Source organism: Cricetulus griseus, chromosome 2 (genome assembly GCF_003668045.3).
Source record: "Cricetulus griseus strain 17A/GY chromosome 2, alternate assembly CriGri-PICRH-1.0, whole genome shotgun sequence".
Taxonomy (NCBI): domain Eukaryota; kingdom Metazoa; phylum Chordata; class Mammalia; order Rodentia; family Cricetidae; genus Cricetulus; species Cricetulus griseus.
In genome coordinates this window covers 374631378-374650236 of record NC_048595.1, presented here as the reverse complement: position 1 = coordinate 374650236, position 18859 = coordinate 374631378, and the positions used below count along the sequence as shown (strand labels likewise).

Below are 18859 nucleotides of genomic sequence, written 5' to 3'. Positions count from 1 at the left end.
TGTGTGTGTGTGTGCCTGTTTGTGTTTCTTGTACTTGAGAGAGCTTATATTACAAGCTGTCTTCCTTACTCCATCGGTCTCTCCTGTTACAGAGAAGAGGAAATTACCTTGCATGAAACTCTTCGTGAGATCACTGCAGATCCTGATGTAGAAGATGAAGATGAGCTCCAAAATGACCTGCAGGAGAAGACAGAGAGGTACTCAGCCACAGACTCCATGAGCTTTTTCTCTTAGGTTGTGGGGAAAAAGTAGAACAGGGTTAGGGGACTGTGTATAAGAGCTTGAATGGTGCCAGGCAGAGGTGTCACACAGCTTTAATCCCAGCACTCGGGAGGCAGAGGCAGGTGGATCTCTGAGAGTTCCAGGACAGTCTGGTCTACAGAGTGAGTCCTAGGACAGGATGGCTACACAGACAAACCCTGTCTGGAAAAAAAGAAAGAGAGAAAGAAAGAGAAAGAGACAGACAGAGGGGGGAGGAAGGAAGGAAGGAAGGGAGGGAGGGAGGGAAGGAAGGAAGGAAGGAAGAAAGGAAGGAAGGAAAGGACTTGAATGGCATCAGGCAAGCTGTTTAAATGTGTTTATGAGCACCTGTCACATGAGGTACTTGAATAATGTCACTAGTGGGAGGGACTGAGTTGTGTTCCTAAACTCATTTGAAAAACCTTAACCAAGGTGGCTGCATTTGAACATAGAACCTTTAAGCAACCAAAGTAATGAAATTAAGCCAGGGTATGAGTGAGGTCCCTAATCTACAGGGTTATCCATGAAGGACAAAAGGGTACTAATATCCCCTCTCTGCCACTGTGAGGCACCAAGTGTGAATGCAGAGAACCAAAGCCACTTTTTCTGCAAGAGAAGTGCATGATCTCAGTGAATGAGCCATACCTGCAACCCCTTTAAAAGAAATAATCACCTTTATCTACCAGGAACTCATCAATTTGACTTCAATAGCTGTCCAGAGAGCACCAAGGATGCTCATGACTCTGCATTCCCAAACAAGGATTAAAGGCCATGTCCAGCACCTGGCTTTTCAATGTGGACTCTGGAAGACTGAACTATGCTCCATATGTAGCATGGCAAACACTTTACCAACTTAGCCACATCCACAGTACACTCCAAGGGCCTTAAGGGAGAATCCTCTGTTGTCCTCAGGACAAGGTGCAGTCCTGTGAGAGTTCACATGCAATGCTGCAGACCAAGAAAGATCCCAGGGAACGAGTAATTATTCTGACACAGGTTAACAGTAGAAAGATACTGCTCAGGACTGTTCCTCTAAGGGAAAGAGACAGAACAATTCTGGATATAACTTCAGCTGGGGACTCAAGCAGACAAAGTGACTTAGGGACAATAGATAGCAGAGACTAGGGGCACTGTGAAGCTGACCTCATGGGATTCCTCCTGAGGGAAGTCAAGGCCTAACACATGGACGTTAGACATGGAAACTTGAATGAGTATTGAGTATCAAGTTTCAAAGGTAGAGTGTTCTCACAACCTGACTTAGGATTCTTGACAAGCCTGGGCAGGGAATGCCCACCATGCACAGGAAAGACATGGAAAGCCAAGATCAACCCACATCAGGAGCAGTTTTAAAAAATTTTTAAAACTTTATAAAATTTTCTCAAGAAAAATGCTTTGTCAATGTAAGCCTTACTGTTCAGAAGATTGTTGGGCTTTGATCACGTACACAGTCCCCAGGAGTGACCGGGGGTCTTCTTCCTTCCTACAGTTCATGTCCTTAGTGTCTACTTCCTTTGGAGGTCAGAAATGACAGCAAAGTCCCACCACACATCACCTTTCTCAGGCTGAGAAATCATTCACGTAGGGCTAGGGAGCCTATGTGGTTTGAGTTCTCAGTTTTGCCTGGTACTAAAATTCTTGCAGAGGCACAGTGAGATTTCCTGGGAATGAGACCCACATGTAAATGAGGAATCCACTCAGGTTTCTTTATCTTCTGCTCACAGCAGGAAGGAACTTTAGTGCTGTTTTGAGTGGATGGGTCTTCCTGTGAGAGGCCACATCAGCTCAGGTGTAAACACAACTGCACTGCAAAAATACATGCAGCTTCAAAGAAAGTCCTATGTAGGGTTTCTCTCTTAGGGATGTATAATTTGAAGACCTTCATATCCCAAGTCCCCTAACTAACGTGGACATCCTTGAGCAGCAGGACACTGTAGGGTAGGTAGATCAGTTCCCAGTAGATGAGGACAAGAGGAGGCTTTTCTTTGGGAACAGTGAACTCTTCTGAGAACAATAACCTTCCCTAAAATAAAGGGTTAGTTTTTCTCTAACCTCACTCCTCTGTGTTTGTTTTAGAGTTCTACAGAGGATGTTGGTAGTGATGACCTTGACCTTGAGGGGAAGGCATCTTTATTAAATGTCTAGCAACAAAGGGTGTGTTAAGGGTCTAGAGATGGCTCAGGGGTTAGGAGCACTGAAAGCTCTTCCAGATGACTGAGGTCCAGTTCCCAGCAGCCTCATGGTGACTCACAGCTGTCTGTAATTCGGGGTCCAGAATCCAATTCCTTCTTCTGCCCTCCACTGGCACCAGGCTTGCACATGCTACACACACACACACACACACACACACACACACACGCTTGCATACTCACACTCTACAGGCAAAACACTCAAACACTAAATAAAGAAAATTAAAAGGACACATTACGATCATTTTTAATGCATTGTGTCCTTAACAATTAAAGATGGAACAGTGGGTCAAACCTTCTCATCAATGAAGGAAAGATCCTCTACAGCTGTAACACTCTCTTCCATTTCATCACAACAAATGCTCTGTGATTTCCACAGGACAGAGCTTACTTCACAAGCTGTGTTCCTGACTTAGTGGGTCTCTCCTGTTACAGGGATGAGGAAGAAGCCTTGAGTGAAGCTCTTGGTGACACCATAGTGGATAGTGATATAGACGATGAATATCATCTCCAAAGAGAGCTTGAGGCGCAGAAGAGGTTTTTGGATGTTTATCCTCAGGTGAAACTGGAGCTTGAGCAGCACATCAGGAAGCTCCATGACCTTGCAGACAAGGTTGACAAGGTGCACAGAGGCTGCACCATCACACAAGTGGTGGCCAGCTCCACCAGTGCTGTGTCTGGTATCCTGACAATCCTTGGCATTGCTCTGGCACCTGTGACAGCAGGAGTCAGTCTAGGACTTTCAGCCACAGGCTTAGGTCTGGGAGCAGCAGCAGCTGTGACGAGTGTTTCCACAAGCATTGTGGAAAAGGTTAGCACAGTGTCAGTGGAAGCTGAAGCCAGCCAGTTGGTGCCAACCAACAAAGACACAGCGAACGCCATTAAAGAAATTTTGGAAAAGAACACCCCCAGGCTTGTTTCTGTTTCTAAGAATTCATTCCAGAACCTAGAAGTCATCAAGAAGAACATTGATGCCATCAAGCTGGCCAAAGCCAACCCTCGCCTAGCTAATAATGCCAAGCGTCTCATGACAACAGGGACAGTGTCAGCCCGAAAAACAAGACAGGTGCAGAAAGCCTTTGGAGGCACTGCTCTGGCAATGACCAAAGGAGCCAGAATCATGGGTGCAGCCACAGCAGGCATCTTCCTTGTGATGGATGTGGTCAGCCTTGTGGAAGACTCAAAGCATTTGCATGAGGGTGCAAAGGCAGATTATGCTGCTGAGCTGCGGAAGCAGGCTCAGGACCTGGAGCTGAAGTTGCAGGAACTTATCCAGATCCATGACAGCCTGACTCAGTAACCTCTTAGTGCAGCTCAGAGGACTGGGGGTGGGGGATGTACTGGACAGAGCCATGCACACATGATAACTCCTGACTGTATCCCCTTAACAGCAATGCTATTATGGTGGTAGTGCCTGCTAGAGGGAGAGGCCACACTGAGAGAATTGAAACCAGAACACAGATGGAACAGGCTTGTGACCTCCTACTACACCCCAACTTTTATCTCCAACATCCCACATAAGGACCAAGATCCTAGACTGGGGAGCACATCCAGGTCCTGACTAAGACACAGCATGGCTACTCCTCAGTCAGGCCCCCACACTGCTCCTAGCTGAGACTCACCATCCTCTCAGTCCACTGAGCTGCCAACTTTCCCACTGCTTTCTGGTTGTTTGCATAAAGACCATCTCCTCCTTCCTAGTTCAGCCTAACTCTGTGTATCTCCAAATATTTCCACCTCTTGCAATCAGACTCTGGATGTGAACCCCATTTCTTTGTTCATGGTTTGATCACGCGTAGTGATGGGGAAATGCTCAGAGGCTATAAAGGAAAGAGTTCATGGAGCATTATCTGTACAGTCATCACAGGTTCTTGTCCTACGTGGCAGTCATTGATGCTACGAAGAAGGAGATGTGACCGGATATGGCTGGTGGGTTCTGCTCTCTGCTACCAGACTCTTGGGGAAATCTCAAGGTTTAATTCCTACTGAAGTTTAAAATCTGCTGTAGTTGCATGAGATCTGCTGACATGCACAGGAAGGCTACACCTGTTCAATAATAATAGAAGAATAAATTTGTAAACACTGACATAGTCTTGCTTTGTGTGTTTTCTGAAAATGATACCATGTGTTTCTAGATGGTATCATTTGTTGAATATAGACAGTTGATGAATGCCTCCTGATTTTTATCATCTCATCTTTTAAAAACTTTTCTCTCTTGTGGATCAACAAGAATATTTCAAATTTATACAAGAACCATTTTCCTTCTTTTTGTTGCCCTTTCCTTCTGGCCACAGATCCACCCTGAGGCTGCAACCTTGAGCCGTGTCCTCTCTCCCTTGCAGCTCAAGCACCCTTCTTCCCAAGTTCTGAACACTGGGCTCAGAGACGACCTGAGTGAATTCTGGGTCTTGTCCGTTAGAGAAATATTCTTGTGTTCCACAGCCCCTTCTGTCCTTCCTTGGACTGGATCCTCTGGCTAAGGGAAATCTTGATGTTGTTGTAACCACCTCCCTGGGGGTGCAGAGCAGTGAGAGAATGGAGTCCTGGATGAACTTGGGAAAGAAGCTACCTGTGTCCTAACTTGCCTAGCAAGTTGCTCCTCAATGTCTAAATTCACGGAGTACTCTTTACTGTTGAGCCATGTACCCATGTTGGTGAACGCTGTGCCAGGTGCTCAGCCTCTGTCCCTTTACTAACTCAAGAGCCATCACTAGAGATCACCCACATCCTTGACCTTGAACCCCTGTACTCTCTCCTGACTCTGGCAATCTGGTCCTTTGGGACACAGATTACTTAAAGAGCCTGTACCTCTGTTATTGCACTCTTCCAGGCTTTAGAAACCACTACACCATATCACTTTGAATGAATGACCACTGTAGGTATCCAGTGTCCAGATAGCTCCCTGCAGCCTTCCAGTCCAGGGCCCCTTACCTCCATAGTTCTGCCCACCTAGGAACACAACTTCCTTTATGAAGGAGAGAAACAAGCCATGGTAAGGGTAGGAGTGTGGGTGGGAAGATGGCCTGTTGTGATTTCTCATAGATACAGCATTGTTTTATGAGTGATGAAAGTATTCTTGTAGGTAGCAGAAAATTTGAAAAATAGAGATACATTTAAAAAGAACTTAAAATAAATTTTTGTGATGTATTAATGCATCTCAGCTTTTAGAAGTGCTGTTAACAAAAAAAAAAAAAAAGGCCATGGAATGAGACCAGGAAAGGTTCAGAGATGAGTAGAGGCCTCAGAAATGGACAGGAGAGATGGGCAGGGTGAAGGAAGGACAGTGCAGAGGAGGAGCTGTGACCAGGTCTGTCCCTGCTGAACACAAGTGACAGGCGACTGGACTGTGCCTGCAGATACTTCCCCTGGAGGGGTACTGCATGCAGATCAGGTACCATGAGGGTGTCCTGGTATGTGGGGAAGACTAGGAGCGTCTGCATAGTGAGCTGTGATCCCTGAGCCACAAAAAGGAAAGAATTAATGGTGCCAATATTGTTGCAGATGGCTGTCAAAAACATGTGCTTAGTTAAAACAGAACCAATTGTACAGGTGAAACATCTGATTCCGGTTACACACATGATGGATGCGGGGCTGGAAAGATGGTTCAGTTGTTGAGGGCACTGACTGCTTGCTTCTCTGAGGGACCGGAGGTTGAGTCCTTGTGCTGGCATGGCATCTAACAGCTGTCTATAACTCCAAGATCTGACACTCTCACATGGACTTGCCTGGGGGCAGAACACCAATGCACATAGAATAAAAGTAAATTTAAAATAGAAAAGAAAAGAAAAGGAAAGAGAAGAGAAGAGAAGAGAAGAGAAGAGAAGAGAAGAGAAGAGAAGCCAGGCGGTGGTGGCACATGCCTTTAATCCCAGCACTCAAGAGGCAGAGGCAGGCGGATCTCTGTGAGTTCGAGGCCAGCCTGGTCTACAGCGCGAGTGCCAAGATAGGCTCCAAAGCTACACAGAGAAACCCTGTCTCAAAAAACCCAAAAAAAAAAAAAAAAGAAAAAGAAAAAAGAAAAAAAGAAAGAAACAAAGAAAGAAGAAATGATGGATGCTGTGGAGAGTCAGGGGGTTGCCTTGGGTATAGGGAAGGCATAGAGCCCTGAAAGATTAACACCAGGGTGTTTTTGTGGTGGTGGAAAATCTTACTTGGATTGTCACATTGGTTCTATAAATAATAATCAAAGACTACTGCAAACACAAGAAATGGCACAGTCAACACCAGTGAAATTTCAGTGTGTTCTATGGTCAAGTTCATTGGGTAGGCATGGCAAAGGAAAGATGTTTACCACATGGCAACCAGGAAGCAACAAGGAGTGACAGGAAGGAGACACAGCCAAGACATAGCATTCAATGGCATGCTCCCAATGACCCACTATCTCTATGTATACATCACTTCCTAATAGAGTATTTAGAATTTTACTCATTCAGTTAGTTAAACTAGTCAAGCCAGAGCCTTCTCCAAGCAATCTCTGCAAACTCAGAACCAGAGGCAAGTCTTGCGGTTCAACCAAGTGGACAATCACAATGACCATTCACACCTCACCTTCTACCCTGCTATTTCTCTGTGATGAGATTGGTGCTATGCAAGGAAAACAATGTAGATTTTTTAAAGAACCCTAATGTTTCAGGATGGATTCTTAGAGTTAATCTTCCTCTTCATGCTAGTCAGAGTGTGATGGTAGCCTTGTTCATTACTGTCCAGAAGTCATGAAGGAAAACATAAAAGCAAAAGGAAGGGAAGTAGCTGTAGGCACCACCCACCCAGAGGGTACTGTGTATAGGGTGGGCCATGATGTCATTCCCAAGAAAGACCTCAAGTGGGATTACAGTTGTGAGATCCTCAGGAAACAAATCCAAGTATCAAATACTTGGCTGGCTTGTGTAGTTCACTAGGGATTTGGGTCAAATTCTGAAAGAACATTTAGAGCAGTGTTTATCAACCTATGGGTTGGGATCCCTTTGGGGAGTCAAACAACCCTTTCACAGGGTGACATATCAGATATCCTGAATATCAGATATTTATATTATAAATCATTACAGTTATAAAGTAGCAACAAAATAACCTTATGGTTTGGGGGGGGGGGTCACCACAACATGAAGAACTGTGTTAAAGGGTCGCAGCATTAGGAAAGCTGAGAACCACTGGTTTAGTGTAAGGCTCAGAATCCAGTTATATTTCTAAACGGATAGAAACTCTTGGAAAATCTACAAATAGAGACCTCAAATCAGCTGGAGGAAGAGGCCTGACGCCCATGGACTGCTTAACCAGCTCCAGACATCAAGAAAAATGAGCACCCTGCAGTAAAGACACCCAAACCCCATAGCCATCTGATCCCTGAGGCCCTTCTGGCAGGGGATTCCCTGTTAACTGCCTTTCATCACTGTGAATAAATTCCCAATAAAAACAATTAAAAAGAAGTATTTATTTGTGTTCATGGCTTTGTCCATTTTGATCTCTGGCTAACTGGCCCACAGTTTCTCAGCCATGAAAGGTACCATGGTGGACAGGGGTGGAGGACCAAGGCTGCTCACCTCGAAGTAACCAGTAAGCAGGGAAGGAAATTTGAAAAAGCTTGTCCACATTGATGTGATCCTGAAGTCACAATTGACTCAGTGATCCTTCCCACACAGATGACATGTGCTGTGGTCAGGACAGACTATTAGAAGAAAAAGAATGTGAGATCAAGTCTATAGAACTGAGCATTGGGGAGTTTGTATTTCTGCGGCTGAGCACACCAAAGTCTAGGCAGATAGCCAGTGATTCGACAAGAAGATAGAAACCAGAGTCTAAAAGAGAAGGGGCTAGAGTGGCCTAGAGAGTGGGAAGTGGGACTGAGACACGGTGGGTATGAACAGGAAGTGCTGTAAGGAAATAAGCAACGAGAAGGCAGGGAAACAACTGGGGCGCGGCAAACAGGAGAAAGTCAGAGTGAGCGTTCTGGACACGGAGAAGACACTGTGGTCCACCACATCCCTCTCCACAGGGCAATAGCTTATGGCACCCAGCCCTTTCTAGTCTCATCACTACTGACTCACCCTTGTGCCTTCCAGGCAGAGACTTCTGGGTGACAGCAGTTGGTGCTGATTGTGGTGATGCTACTGATGTTGAGAATAGTGGGGATCACCACAAAGCGTATGGAGCTCGTGCAAAGTGTCCCGTCCTCCAAGGGGACAGGATGACCTGAAGACCCAATGCAATTACAATGAATCTCCATATTCTTTGGCTGAGACGGTGGTTGACTGAGGAATGGGGGAGGGGTGAAGCTATATTGAGTAAGAAGTCAAACAATTTGTAGCGTGGTGACATGAAACAGTTTGGTGTCATGAGGCTATGGGCCTCAGATTCCTCTCAAGGGGTGCTGGATAAGATGAAGAATCAGGCCAGGCTTGGTGGCACACATCTTTAATTCCAGCACTTGGGAGGCAGAGGCAGGTGAATATCTGAATTGGAGACCAGACTGTCATACAAGGCGAGCTCCCAGATGTCTTCAAAAAACAAAACCCAAAAAGACAAAAAAAAAAAAAAAAAAAAAAAAAAAGGTATAGCCTTGTAAAGGAATTGTGTCACGGGAAATGGGCTTTATTTCTAGATCACTCTCTGATTCAAGCTTGCAGGTCAGGATGTGAGCCCTCAACTTCTGCGACCATGCATACTACATGCGGCCAGGATTCCCCAGCATGACTGTCTCTGGAACCATAAGTCCAAATGAACTATTCTTTGGGTTGCCTTAGTCATGGTGTTTTTTTTATCACAATAGGGAAATAACTAATACAGAACAATGTGAAGCCAAGGGGATCAGGAAGCCTGGAGGCCGGCCACATGGGTCACAGGGAAGGGTTTATATGCTGAGCAGGTTAATAGTGACATTCACCAGAGACAAAAGCATCTGCTCTTGCCTCAGCTGACACCAAGGATACCAGGCATGTCTCTAACCCTGACAGCACTGGGGTGCTTTGTAAAGTCCCACATGTCACTGCAATGACAGGGAGGCCATGCCAAGAAAGCAGGTCAGGGTTTCTCACAAATACTTTTGATGGTTAGGATTTAAGACGGCTGCAGCCAAGCTGGATCCCTGCACTGACTCAGCCTGGGCTGTGTTGACTGGGCTCCCCTGGGCACCTGACTTGCCCTCATCATGAGCCTTTCTGTCAGCATGCTGTCAGGCAGCAAGTCTTTCATATCCTCCTATGCACTGACTGTCCCTCCACCCAGGCATCTCTTTCAGATTCTGCCACCTCAGGTCACACTGGAGCAGCAGGTGACATTCACTTATGTCTAGCTGGGGTGAACACAGGTACATTCCTTGGCCATCAGCTAAGCATAGGGTTAACTTTGCTTGGAGGGCCTGTGTTCAGGTGTGAGCAAGGGTCAGCTGTATCGGGATCAAGATAGACAGATAGCAAACATCCTCATCCAAGTTGCCTTCATATTCTTTCTCTGCTCCTGTGGGAGCCTCTAGAGTGGTCTTTCTTGCCATGTTCCTGTCCGTGCACATTGTCCAGAACAGATTGTCCCTTGAGAAGGAAAATTTGATTGATCAGATGTCTCAGCATCTATATGATGGCTTTCATTACCCATAACACAAATAGGCATGTCTAAATAAGTAACTGGAATGAACCACGAGTAAGGCTAAAAGTTGTGTCTTAAACCCTGTGGCCTCTGATGTTAACCTCAACACCTTGCCTTTTGTCCATAAACCTGAACAGCACAGAATTTCACAATGTCTAAGTAATCCTGGCTATGCCTGAGTGGACATTAGGTTCCTCAGCTGGCAACAATAACCGATAACTCCTGTTATCCCTGGGAGTCGATTTGGAGTGACAATAGCAAAGCATTTTCATTAGGAAATGGTAGTGGAAAAGACTGTGTCCTGTCCTGCCCTGCCCTGCCCCTGGGGACAGTACCTCAGGGTGGCATGATGCTTGTACCTCCTGCCTTGGACTCCATGTCTTAGTTTATACTATGGCTTGTCTCTGACCTCTTTGAGGTTGTTTTTGTCTTAAGAAAACATAGTTGGCATCTTTGCTTATGACTAACAGCAGGAGGGTGGCTTTGAATCATCAACAAAAATATCTTGGCAGGGCTGGAGAGATGGCTCAGAGGTTAAGAACACTGGCTACTCTTCCGGGGGTCCTGAGTTCAATTCCCAGCAACCACATGATGGCTCACAACCATCTGTAATGAGATCTGGTGCCCTCTCTGGCATGCAGGCAGACATGCAGGCAGTAAGCTGTATACATAATAAATAAATCTTAAAAAAAAATACCTTGGCAAAGGAGACTGCATCAGCATTTGAGCTGGAGGAATTCAGGAGCTCCCATCTTTGTTTTCCAAGACACATCATTGCTGGATGGTGGTCACACCGGGAATGTGAACCAGTGTCCTATGGATGTCCCTCCTCTTGTCCCTGTAAACCATGATGATGGCACCAACTGATTTTTGACTTTGACATTTCAGTAGAGTGAACCTCCACTAGACAGTCTTTCTGAAATAGCAGCTCTCCTCCCCAATACGTGGATCTGCTGGACCAGCCAAAGCTTCCAATAGGGGCACTTCACAGTCTGTAACTCGAGAGTTTGGATTTCATTCAATAGGAAAGGAATCTGCACATCTGCACTGTCAATGGTTCCTTCTAAGTTAACCTTAAATCTAGATGTCATGCAAAGAGCCCAGAAGAAACACAGAAATGGACTTGGTGCCTATGAACCCTCAGAGTTAGACTTTAATAAGGGAAAAGTAGAATCTTGGAGACAAGGCAAGCGTCCTGCCTAGTGGGACCAGACCAAACTTTGGAGTGATTGACTGTCTTTGAGTACCCTCCCTATATAATCTGATGGCTAAAGATGGGATGTAACAGAGCTTTAGAGTTTTAATTTGATTTCTACTGCTGTGATAAAGATGGCCAGGAGAGGAGAGGGTTCCATGGACCTATTGCAGGGGATACCAAGAGACACACACCCAAGTTAAATTCTGTCTCTTGTCTGACCAGCCAACAGAAGAGGCAGCCTATGTCTCTATGGATCCCAAAGATTCATGTAAATTTGTTCAGTATCCAACAGTCTTGACCAACGCACCATAACCTGAGAGATGTCACAGACCCAGGGAGAACAGATATGAGGAATATTCAAAGGATGCACACATGACATACGAAACACACTGGCAAATCCTGTTTCCCCTCCTTCAAGCCTGCTCTATGACTTTGATCTGAGGACTGAATGACAAGTAGGGACTTTGCTGTGTGATGACCTACGTGTGGTCCTGGCTTGGTAGATTTGGAGTTTTACAAAGCAAGTAGACTTCCTATCCATTGTGTGGGAATCTCTGCCTGTGGAACTAGCACTGATGACTGATCCTCAATCCTTTACCAGCTCTGCTATTCTACAGAATACTCACTGCCCACTTTTCTTTTGACTGTAGACTACCTCAAAGGAGAGGTGTCTTGGAATTTCTCCTTCCCTAGAGGGACCAAGGCCTATCCCCTTATCCTATTCTACAGAGTTCCTGCTTATCCATTTATTCTTACACCAAAATAGAGTGAATCTCCAGTGCCCAGGCAAGAACACAGTGCTGGCAGAAGACCCTGAGAACCTAACTCCCAACAGTTCACAGCCTTCAGGTCTTGGTTCATTTTCTCCTCCCTTTCCCCTTTTCTTTTCCCCTTACTTCTTCCTCTTCCCAATTTCTTCCTGTTCCTGCCCCATCTCTTCTCCCTCCTTCTCTTCCTAGTTCATACAAAGCCTTTCTGGGTTCTAGAGTCACAGGGAGCTGGCCTGCATTCAGTTGAGAGTTGCAGGGCGCATTCTCAGAAGGTAGACTCACCACCAGCTGCTGCTAAGGATAATCACAGCAAAAGCATGGCCTCCCCTTGTTGGTCAACCTTGGATGCCACCGACATATCACGTCCACAAGGTGATATGCTAATGGTGAGTGTGCCTGTTGCTTTGGTCCTTGTCCCTTCTAGTCTGCATTTTTCTCTGGTTAAAGGGAGGAACCCTGGTTTCCAGTCTTTTTCCATCTAACAACACAGAGAAGGGCCTTGACCATGGGTTCCTAGAGTAGTGGAATTTCCTCCGCCAAAGGCTACACATTCAAAGAGCTCTTAGATTTTGTTTGGAATTGGGATTCAACAAATGCCCTCAGATATCCTTAATGAAAAAATTCAAATTCATTTTTTTAATTTTATAGGTATGGGTGTTTTGCCTGTATATACGTCTTTGTGCCATGTGCCCTTGGAGACCAGAAGAGGGCATCAGATCCCCTAGAACTGGAGTTACAGGCAGTTGTGAGCTGCCATGTAGGTGTGAAGAATCAAAGCTGAGTCCTCTGGAAGAGTAGCTAGTGTCCTTAACAATTGAGCCATCTCCCCAGCCTGCCTATTGAATTTTTTTATATTCAATCTATAACAAAATGAATAATGACCTCCTGAAAAATGTACTTGTCCCAGCCAGACCTAATGGTACAAGCCTGTAATTGTAGCTAGCTGGAAGGTCAAATGTGAAAATCAGATTGTGCAATGACTAAGCAACTCTTTTCCGTATAAAACAGTGATGGGGGGAGAGGAGCAGGCAGGCGGTGGTGGCAACACTTTTAATTCCAGCACTCAGGAGGCAGAAGCAGACGATCTCTGAGTTCAAGCCAGTCTGGTCTACAGAGCAAATTCCAGGACAGCCAGGGCGACACAGAGAAACAAAACAAAAAATGAAACTGAAGGGACCAGCTCCCCATTTCGGCAGCCATAACAGTAACACGTGCTCGCTATGACCTTGCCTTAGTCACTAGAGGTTAGGTGCCTGTCTCATGACAAGGAACCAATCAGAAGTTAGCTGGTGGCGCTATGCTTTACAACCCTGGGTGTACTTTAGGGACAAGCACACAGCAATGACGCACAGAGCATAGCAACCACCCTGGGAGGGCCTATGGGCCATAACAACCAGTTGACCAATCAACACAGGGCAAGCCCTTCAAGGCTGGAGGCACACCAATAGTGAGCCTGTGCGTACCCTTAGACACTCTCCCCCTACACTGTCCTACAAGTTCTCTTGGGAGGCCCTAGGAGTTGTCTTTTGCGAGCCATCCGCCATGGCAGGTGGGTGAAAGACCCGAGCTAACATGGGGTTAGCTCGTTAAATTACAATAAAGCCTAGTGCAGTTTGCAGCAAGCTCTCGAATCTGCCTGGTGATTGGCGTGACCTCGGTCGTGGCCTGGGACCCCGGATACCTGAGTCTTCCGGGGGTCTAACAAAACTGATTTTCAGCCTTGTTCCATTTTACAAGCAGCTTTTGACTCCATTTTGGGGAGGGAAGATTGTGGGGTATTGGTGGTGTACACCTTTAATCCCAGCACTGGGAGGCAGAGGCAGGTGGATCTCTGTGAGTTTGAGGCCAGCCTGGTCTACAGAGCAAGTTCCAAGACAGGCTCCAAAGCTACACAGAGAAACCCTGTCTCAGAAAAAAAAAAAAAAAAAGATGGAGAATAACCATCCATCTGTGTGGACACATGAATACACCTCTGCCCTGCACCTCGGCCCCCCCTCCCACCCTGCCCCTGCACATTCCTTCTGGAGGGCCACCCAAGGGATTTGTCATGTGAAATTGCCCAGGTTCTCAGAGGCTAGTGCAGCCATGGCTCAATGGGATTAAGCTATATACATCAATGTGATGCTAGTTTTGAGAAGACAAAAGTTACAGGGTCATGAAAACTTCCATGTTTCAAAGGAAGGCCAGAGAATATGTAGCAGAGTAAATTCCCATCAACCAGCCCTTACTGGAGCAGGAGGGAAGCTGTGAAAGTAAAATGGAGACACCAGGAAGTTGGAGAGGCCAGAAGAATGGAACATTAGCCCAGGGAAACTGCAGGCCTGAGGGAAGAGACAGGTGTACCCTTCAGAGATGCACCTCTGGTGACTCACATCTGCCAGCTAGGCCCTACCTCCAAAAGGTCCTGCAGCCTCCTAAATAGCACCACCAGCCATGGAACACACACCATTCCACCTAAGAAATGAGCTAGAGAGAAAGCTCACAGTATAACGAAATGTCCACACGAGGGCTCTCACACACTTTTAAAAAGAGGATTTGGAGCAAGCAGGACCCCCAGAGGGACCAGAAATCTCTTCGGCAGAGCTGAGCCTCCCTCCAGGCCTTCGCTCCACAGCCTTCTGCCTCTGAGAATTTCCTTGGAGGTTTTCACATTTCTTGGGGAGAGATTCAAGTACCCTGAGGAGTCTTAGAGCCGTGATCCATGGCTAAGGAGCATAGCAGGAAAGGGCTGTATGAAGGGGATGAGTTGGGCAGGCGGGCAGCTAACCTGAGCCCTTCTGAGAGCTTCCATGCCATCCCCATGCACCGGTAGAGAAAGAAAATCAACATCCTGGCACTGCCTTTGCCACATCCTCTCATGGGACTGGAGCTGCCGGCAGCTGGGCCAGCTGGGTGGACTAGCCTCGCAGGGTGACTGAGCCTGAGAAGCTGCATTTTCCTTCTAGCTCTCTCATACATCAATCAAAACCTCCCTCCTCCACAACAAGGACTTCTAACTTCTCTGTTCTTTCTTTCCCTGCTGCCTCCCTACTCCCTTCTTGCCAATTCTACCCTGCTTCCACCCCCAGCCTCCTAGTTCAGTTTTCCATCAGCATCTGGCAGAAGTTGGGTGGAGGAGGAGCTGGCTAAATAAATTGGTTACCACATGGCTTCATAGAGCCAGTACTGATCCCAGGAGTCAAAGAAAGCCTCCCCAAGCTCTAAGGCTAGTTTCCCCTGCAGGACCAAAGAGCAGTGGGGTTTCTGCACTGGGCTGGAGGATAGAGACTCACCCAACTATCTTCCCTCTTTGCTTCCTATCCATCCTGCCTTCTACCCCCCAACTCAGTTTTAAGGCAGCGTCTTACTAAATTGCCCAATTGATCTTGAACTCATTCTGTAGCCCAGACAGGTCTTGAGTTAGTAATCCTCCTGCTTCAGCCTCCACAATAGTGGGGTTACAGATCTCCACCACCACTCCCAGCTCAAGTTTCCTCACGGTGGTCAGTTTGTCCTCACTCTTTCCCCTGTGCCTGTTGGCTGCCACAGGAAGACCAGGACAGAGGAGGGTACAGGGCAGAATTTGGGGAGCACAGCTGCACTCAGAGCCTTCCTCCCTGCCTTGGAGTAAATCACGTGCTGGGAAGAAGCACACCCCCAGACCAGGACTTAAGGACCACTGAACAATGTGGGGTCCCCAACATTCACATGGGGGCTGCAGCTGTGGGAACTGAGCCAAAGCAAAGGTTTGATGCTGAAGGAAAGAGACTAGGCTATTCTGTTCAGCTCTTGGAGGTTGTGCTGGGAGAGGGAGGAGGGAAGTGCTATTGTCATTCAGGCCTCCCAAGGTTAGTAAGTGTGACAACTGTCTTTTCATTCCTTTCTCTAATTTGTCTTGATCCTGTTACAGACCCACATTGGAAACTGTGAGGTCTCTGTCACTGCATAAAATCCCATGTGTGTGTGAACCACATTTCATTATTCATTCATCTGTTGATAGGCATCCAGGTTGATTCCATTTCCCTGCTTTTGTGATGAGAGCAGCAATAAACATGAATGTACAAGTTTCTCTGTGGCAAAGTACGGAATCCTTTGGGTACATGCCCAGGAGTGAAATATCTGGGTCACATGATGGCTCTATTTTTAAATTTCCAGGAAAATGGATGGATCTGGAAATTATTATAATAAGTGAGGTAATTCAGACTCGGAAAGACAAACACCACATGTTGTCTTTCATAGGCAGATCTTAGTTATTAAACCATGTATTGCACATCTGTGTGTGTGTGTGTGTGTGTGTGTGTGTGTGTGTGTGTGTAAAACATATGGATATGAATGTGATTAAGATGTATAATCCAAATAAACCCTTTCCTCTCCGAGTAGATTTGGTCATGGAAAGCAAACTAGGACACTGGGCAATAGATCGGCCCCCCTTCCACCTGCCTTCCCTTCCCCAGCTTCTGTCCTTTGTCTTCTTTGAGTGTCATCCTCCATCAGAGAAGGAACTAAGGTGAGACCAACCTCACAGACAGATAGCCATGGACTCTGAAGGCAACTTTCTCCCAGCACAGACATCAGCAGGGATCTCCAGAAGTTTCTATGTTACCCTTAACCCCTACTTGGTAGCTCTCAGGAACTAGAGTGAACAGCAAAAGGGATCAGAGTCCTGATCATCTGAGCTCTGGGCTGTCCCATCACCCTTGAAAAAGTAGATTATTAAGTGCCATCAGCTAAGAAGAGTTTAAAAGACCTATATCTAAGAATCCAGTTGCTCAAAGGAGCAGAGTTTGCTCAAAAATGGTCACTTGCCTCTGCCTCCCAATTACTACTACAACTACTACTATTATTATTATTATTATTATTATTATTATTTTGGTTTTTCGAGACAGGGTTTCTCTGTGTAGCTTTGGAGCCTATCCTGACACTCGCTCTGGAGACCAGGCTGGCCTCAAACTCACAGAGATCCGCCTGCCTCTGCCTCCCAAGTGCTGGGATTAAAGGCGTGCACCACCAACGCTCGGTTCAAAAACAGTCTTTAGAGTTGCTGTTGGAATATGAGGTACAGCTAATCAGGGGACACTGCACATTGACTGAGCGGGGGAAACTGGTGGATCTCCTAAGAAGAAAGGCTGAAGTGTAAGAGCCAGATGTACTGGGTAAAATCCAGCTGCTACCTCCAGCTGTTCCTCAGCACAGACCAGAAAAGTATAGAACTACTGCAGCTCCAGCAGAGTGCAGGACCCAATAGACAAAGGGGCACTTCCACATCCCAGTAAGGAGCCGAAATGCCGGAAATGAGCAAAAGGCACTTTCTAGAGTGATGGGGAGACGCTACACAGAAACTATAGCAGAGTGGCTAAGATCTGGGCAGACCAAGATGGAGCTTTCCAAAGTCAGTTCATGGGGGACAGTAGGAACAGCCCATATTTTAGGAAAAGGAGGATGCAGAGATGGGAAAGTGGGTCAGGAGTAGTGGAAAAAAGTGCTTGTTGCACAAGAGTGAGGGCCTGAGTTCAATCCTGACACTCAGATTTAAAAAATAAAAAATAAAAACAAAAATAAAATCCGGTGTGGCAGCGTATGTCTGTAACAGCAGAGCTGGAGAGTCAAGGATGGGTAGATGCTGGAGCTTGCTGGCCAATCAGCCTAGCTTAGCTGGAAATCTTCAGACTAATGAGAAACCCAGTATCTAAAAAAATAAGACAATGTGGACAGCCCCTGAAAGACAATCCCCAAAATTGACCTCTAGCCTCCATATGCATACACATGTACCCACCAACACACACACACACACACACACACACACACACACACACACACACACACACACACACACACACACACCAAGAAAAAAAAAAATGAGATCCAGAAAGACAGACAAGGGAAGCATGGGTAGAGTTCAAACCCAAATCAGATGTTGGCTAGTAGAAGGAGACCTGTCCTGGGAATCAGTCATCCTGGGAAGTTGGTAGAGGGTGCTGTACTTTTTCCACAATGGGAACTTCTGGAGATCCATGCTTCTTGGTTTGCTGTCTCTCAGTATGGTAGTCTGCAAGACAGCTACAGAGTCTTATCTGGGGAAAACTTATGCCACACTCAAAACAACCAAGAACAGAAACAGAGGTACTGTGATCCAGAAATCCATGCCAGCCCTGCCCAGGCTGGAAAAAGAGCAGGACCCCACAGTGTGGAGAGGTGGACAGGGGTTGCAGGGAGGAACCATCCAGCTGTCACTGAAGCCGCACACATTTCCCAAGGCCTGAAAGTGAAGGACCAAAGATGACAGGGCTCTGGGGAGGCGCAGGGAAGCTTTTGTGTGTCTTCAAATTTCAGTTGCACACCCCCCCCAGACAGTTTACTACATCTTCATTTTGAATCCAACATGTCCATGGTACAAGGCCTTTCTGGATTCTGTTCATATTCATCTAACCTGCCAGAGCCTCTCCTCCTATGAATATGTAAAAGGTCCCGCTGGGACTGCTTCTGTCCCATGAATATTTAAAAAGTCCACTTGGGCTCTGCTTCTCGCCCACCAGAATGTCTGACTCCAGGGTCACAAAGCTGAAGTCTAGCAAGTGACACAGAGGAGTTGAAGAAAGTGTTGCCCCCAAAAGAATAAAGAGAGCTGACCATGTGTGAATGGGCAAGGAGACTGCAGAATGAGGTGGAGAAATGGAGCTGAAAAGCACCCTGCCTCATTCACTCACTGGGACACACATGCAGACACAGAGACTATGCACTGGGACACAGGCTTCCACACAGATCTGTGGTGCTTCTCTTCTCTCGAACCCTGCCTCACCCCTATGGTCCAGCAGCCCTGAAATTCTGGCTATGCCCCCCAACTCCAGGACATCCCTCCTCCATTGTTCTCTGTTGCTCTCCGCTCTCCATCTTACACATCTGGCCCCTCTGCT

General features: G+C 46.6%; 1 protein-coding gene across 4 annotated transcripts in view; it reads left to right on the top strand.

The window, feature by feature from the left end:
• The window catches only part of LOC100758111 (apolipoprotein L3), a 13747-nt gene extending 9235 nt beyond the window's left edge, over positions 1-4512 (top strand). For all 4 annotated transcript variants that reach the window (XM_027403907.2, XM_027403910.2, XM_027403909.2 and 1 more), the window contains 2 exons: positions 93-197; positions 2862-4512. In XM_027403907.2, the coding sequence (XP_027259708.1) occupies positions 93-197; positions 2862-3726 (970 nt within the window). In that variant the 3' untranslated portion in view covers positions 3727-4512. The remainder of the gene's footprint in view (positions 1-92; positions 198-2861) is intronic.
• The last annotated feature ends 14347 nt before the right edge of the window (positions 4513-18859 follow it).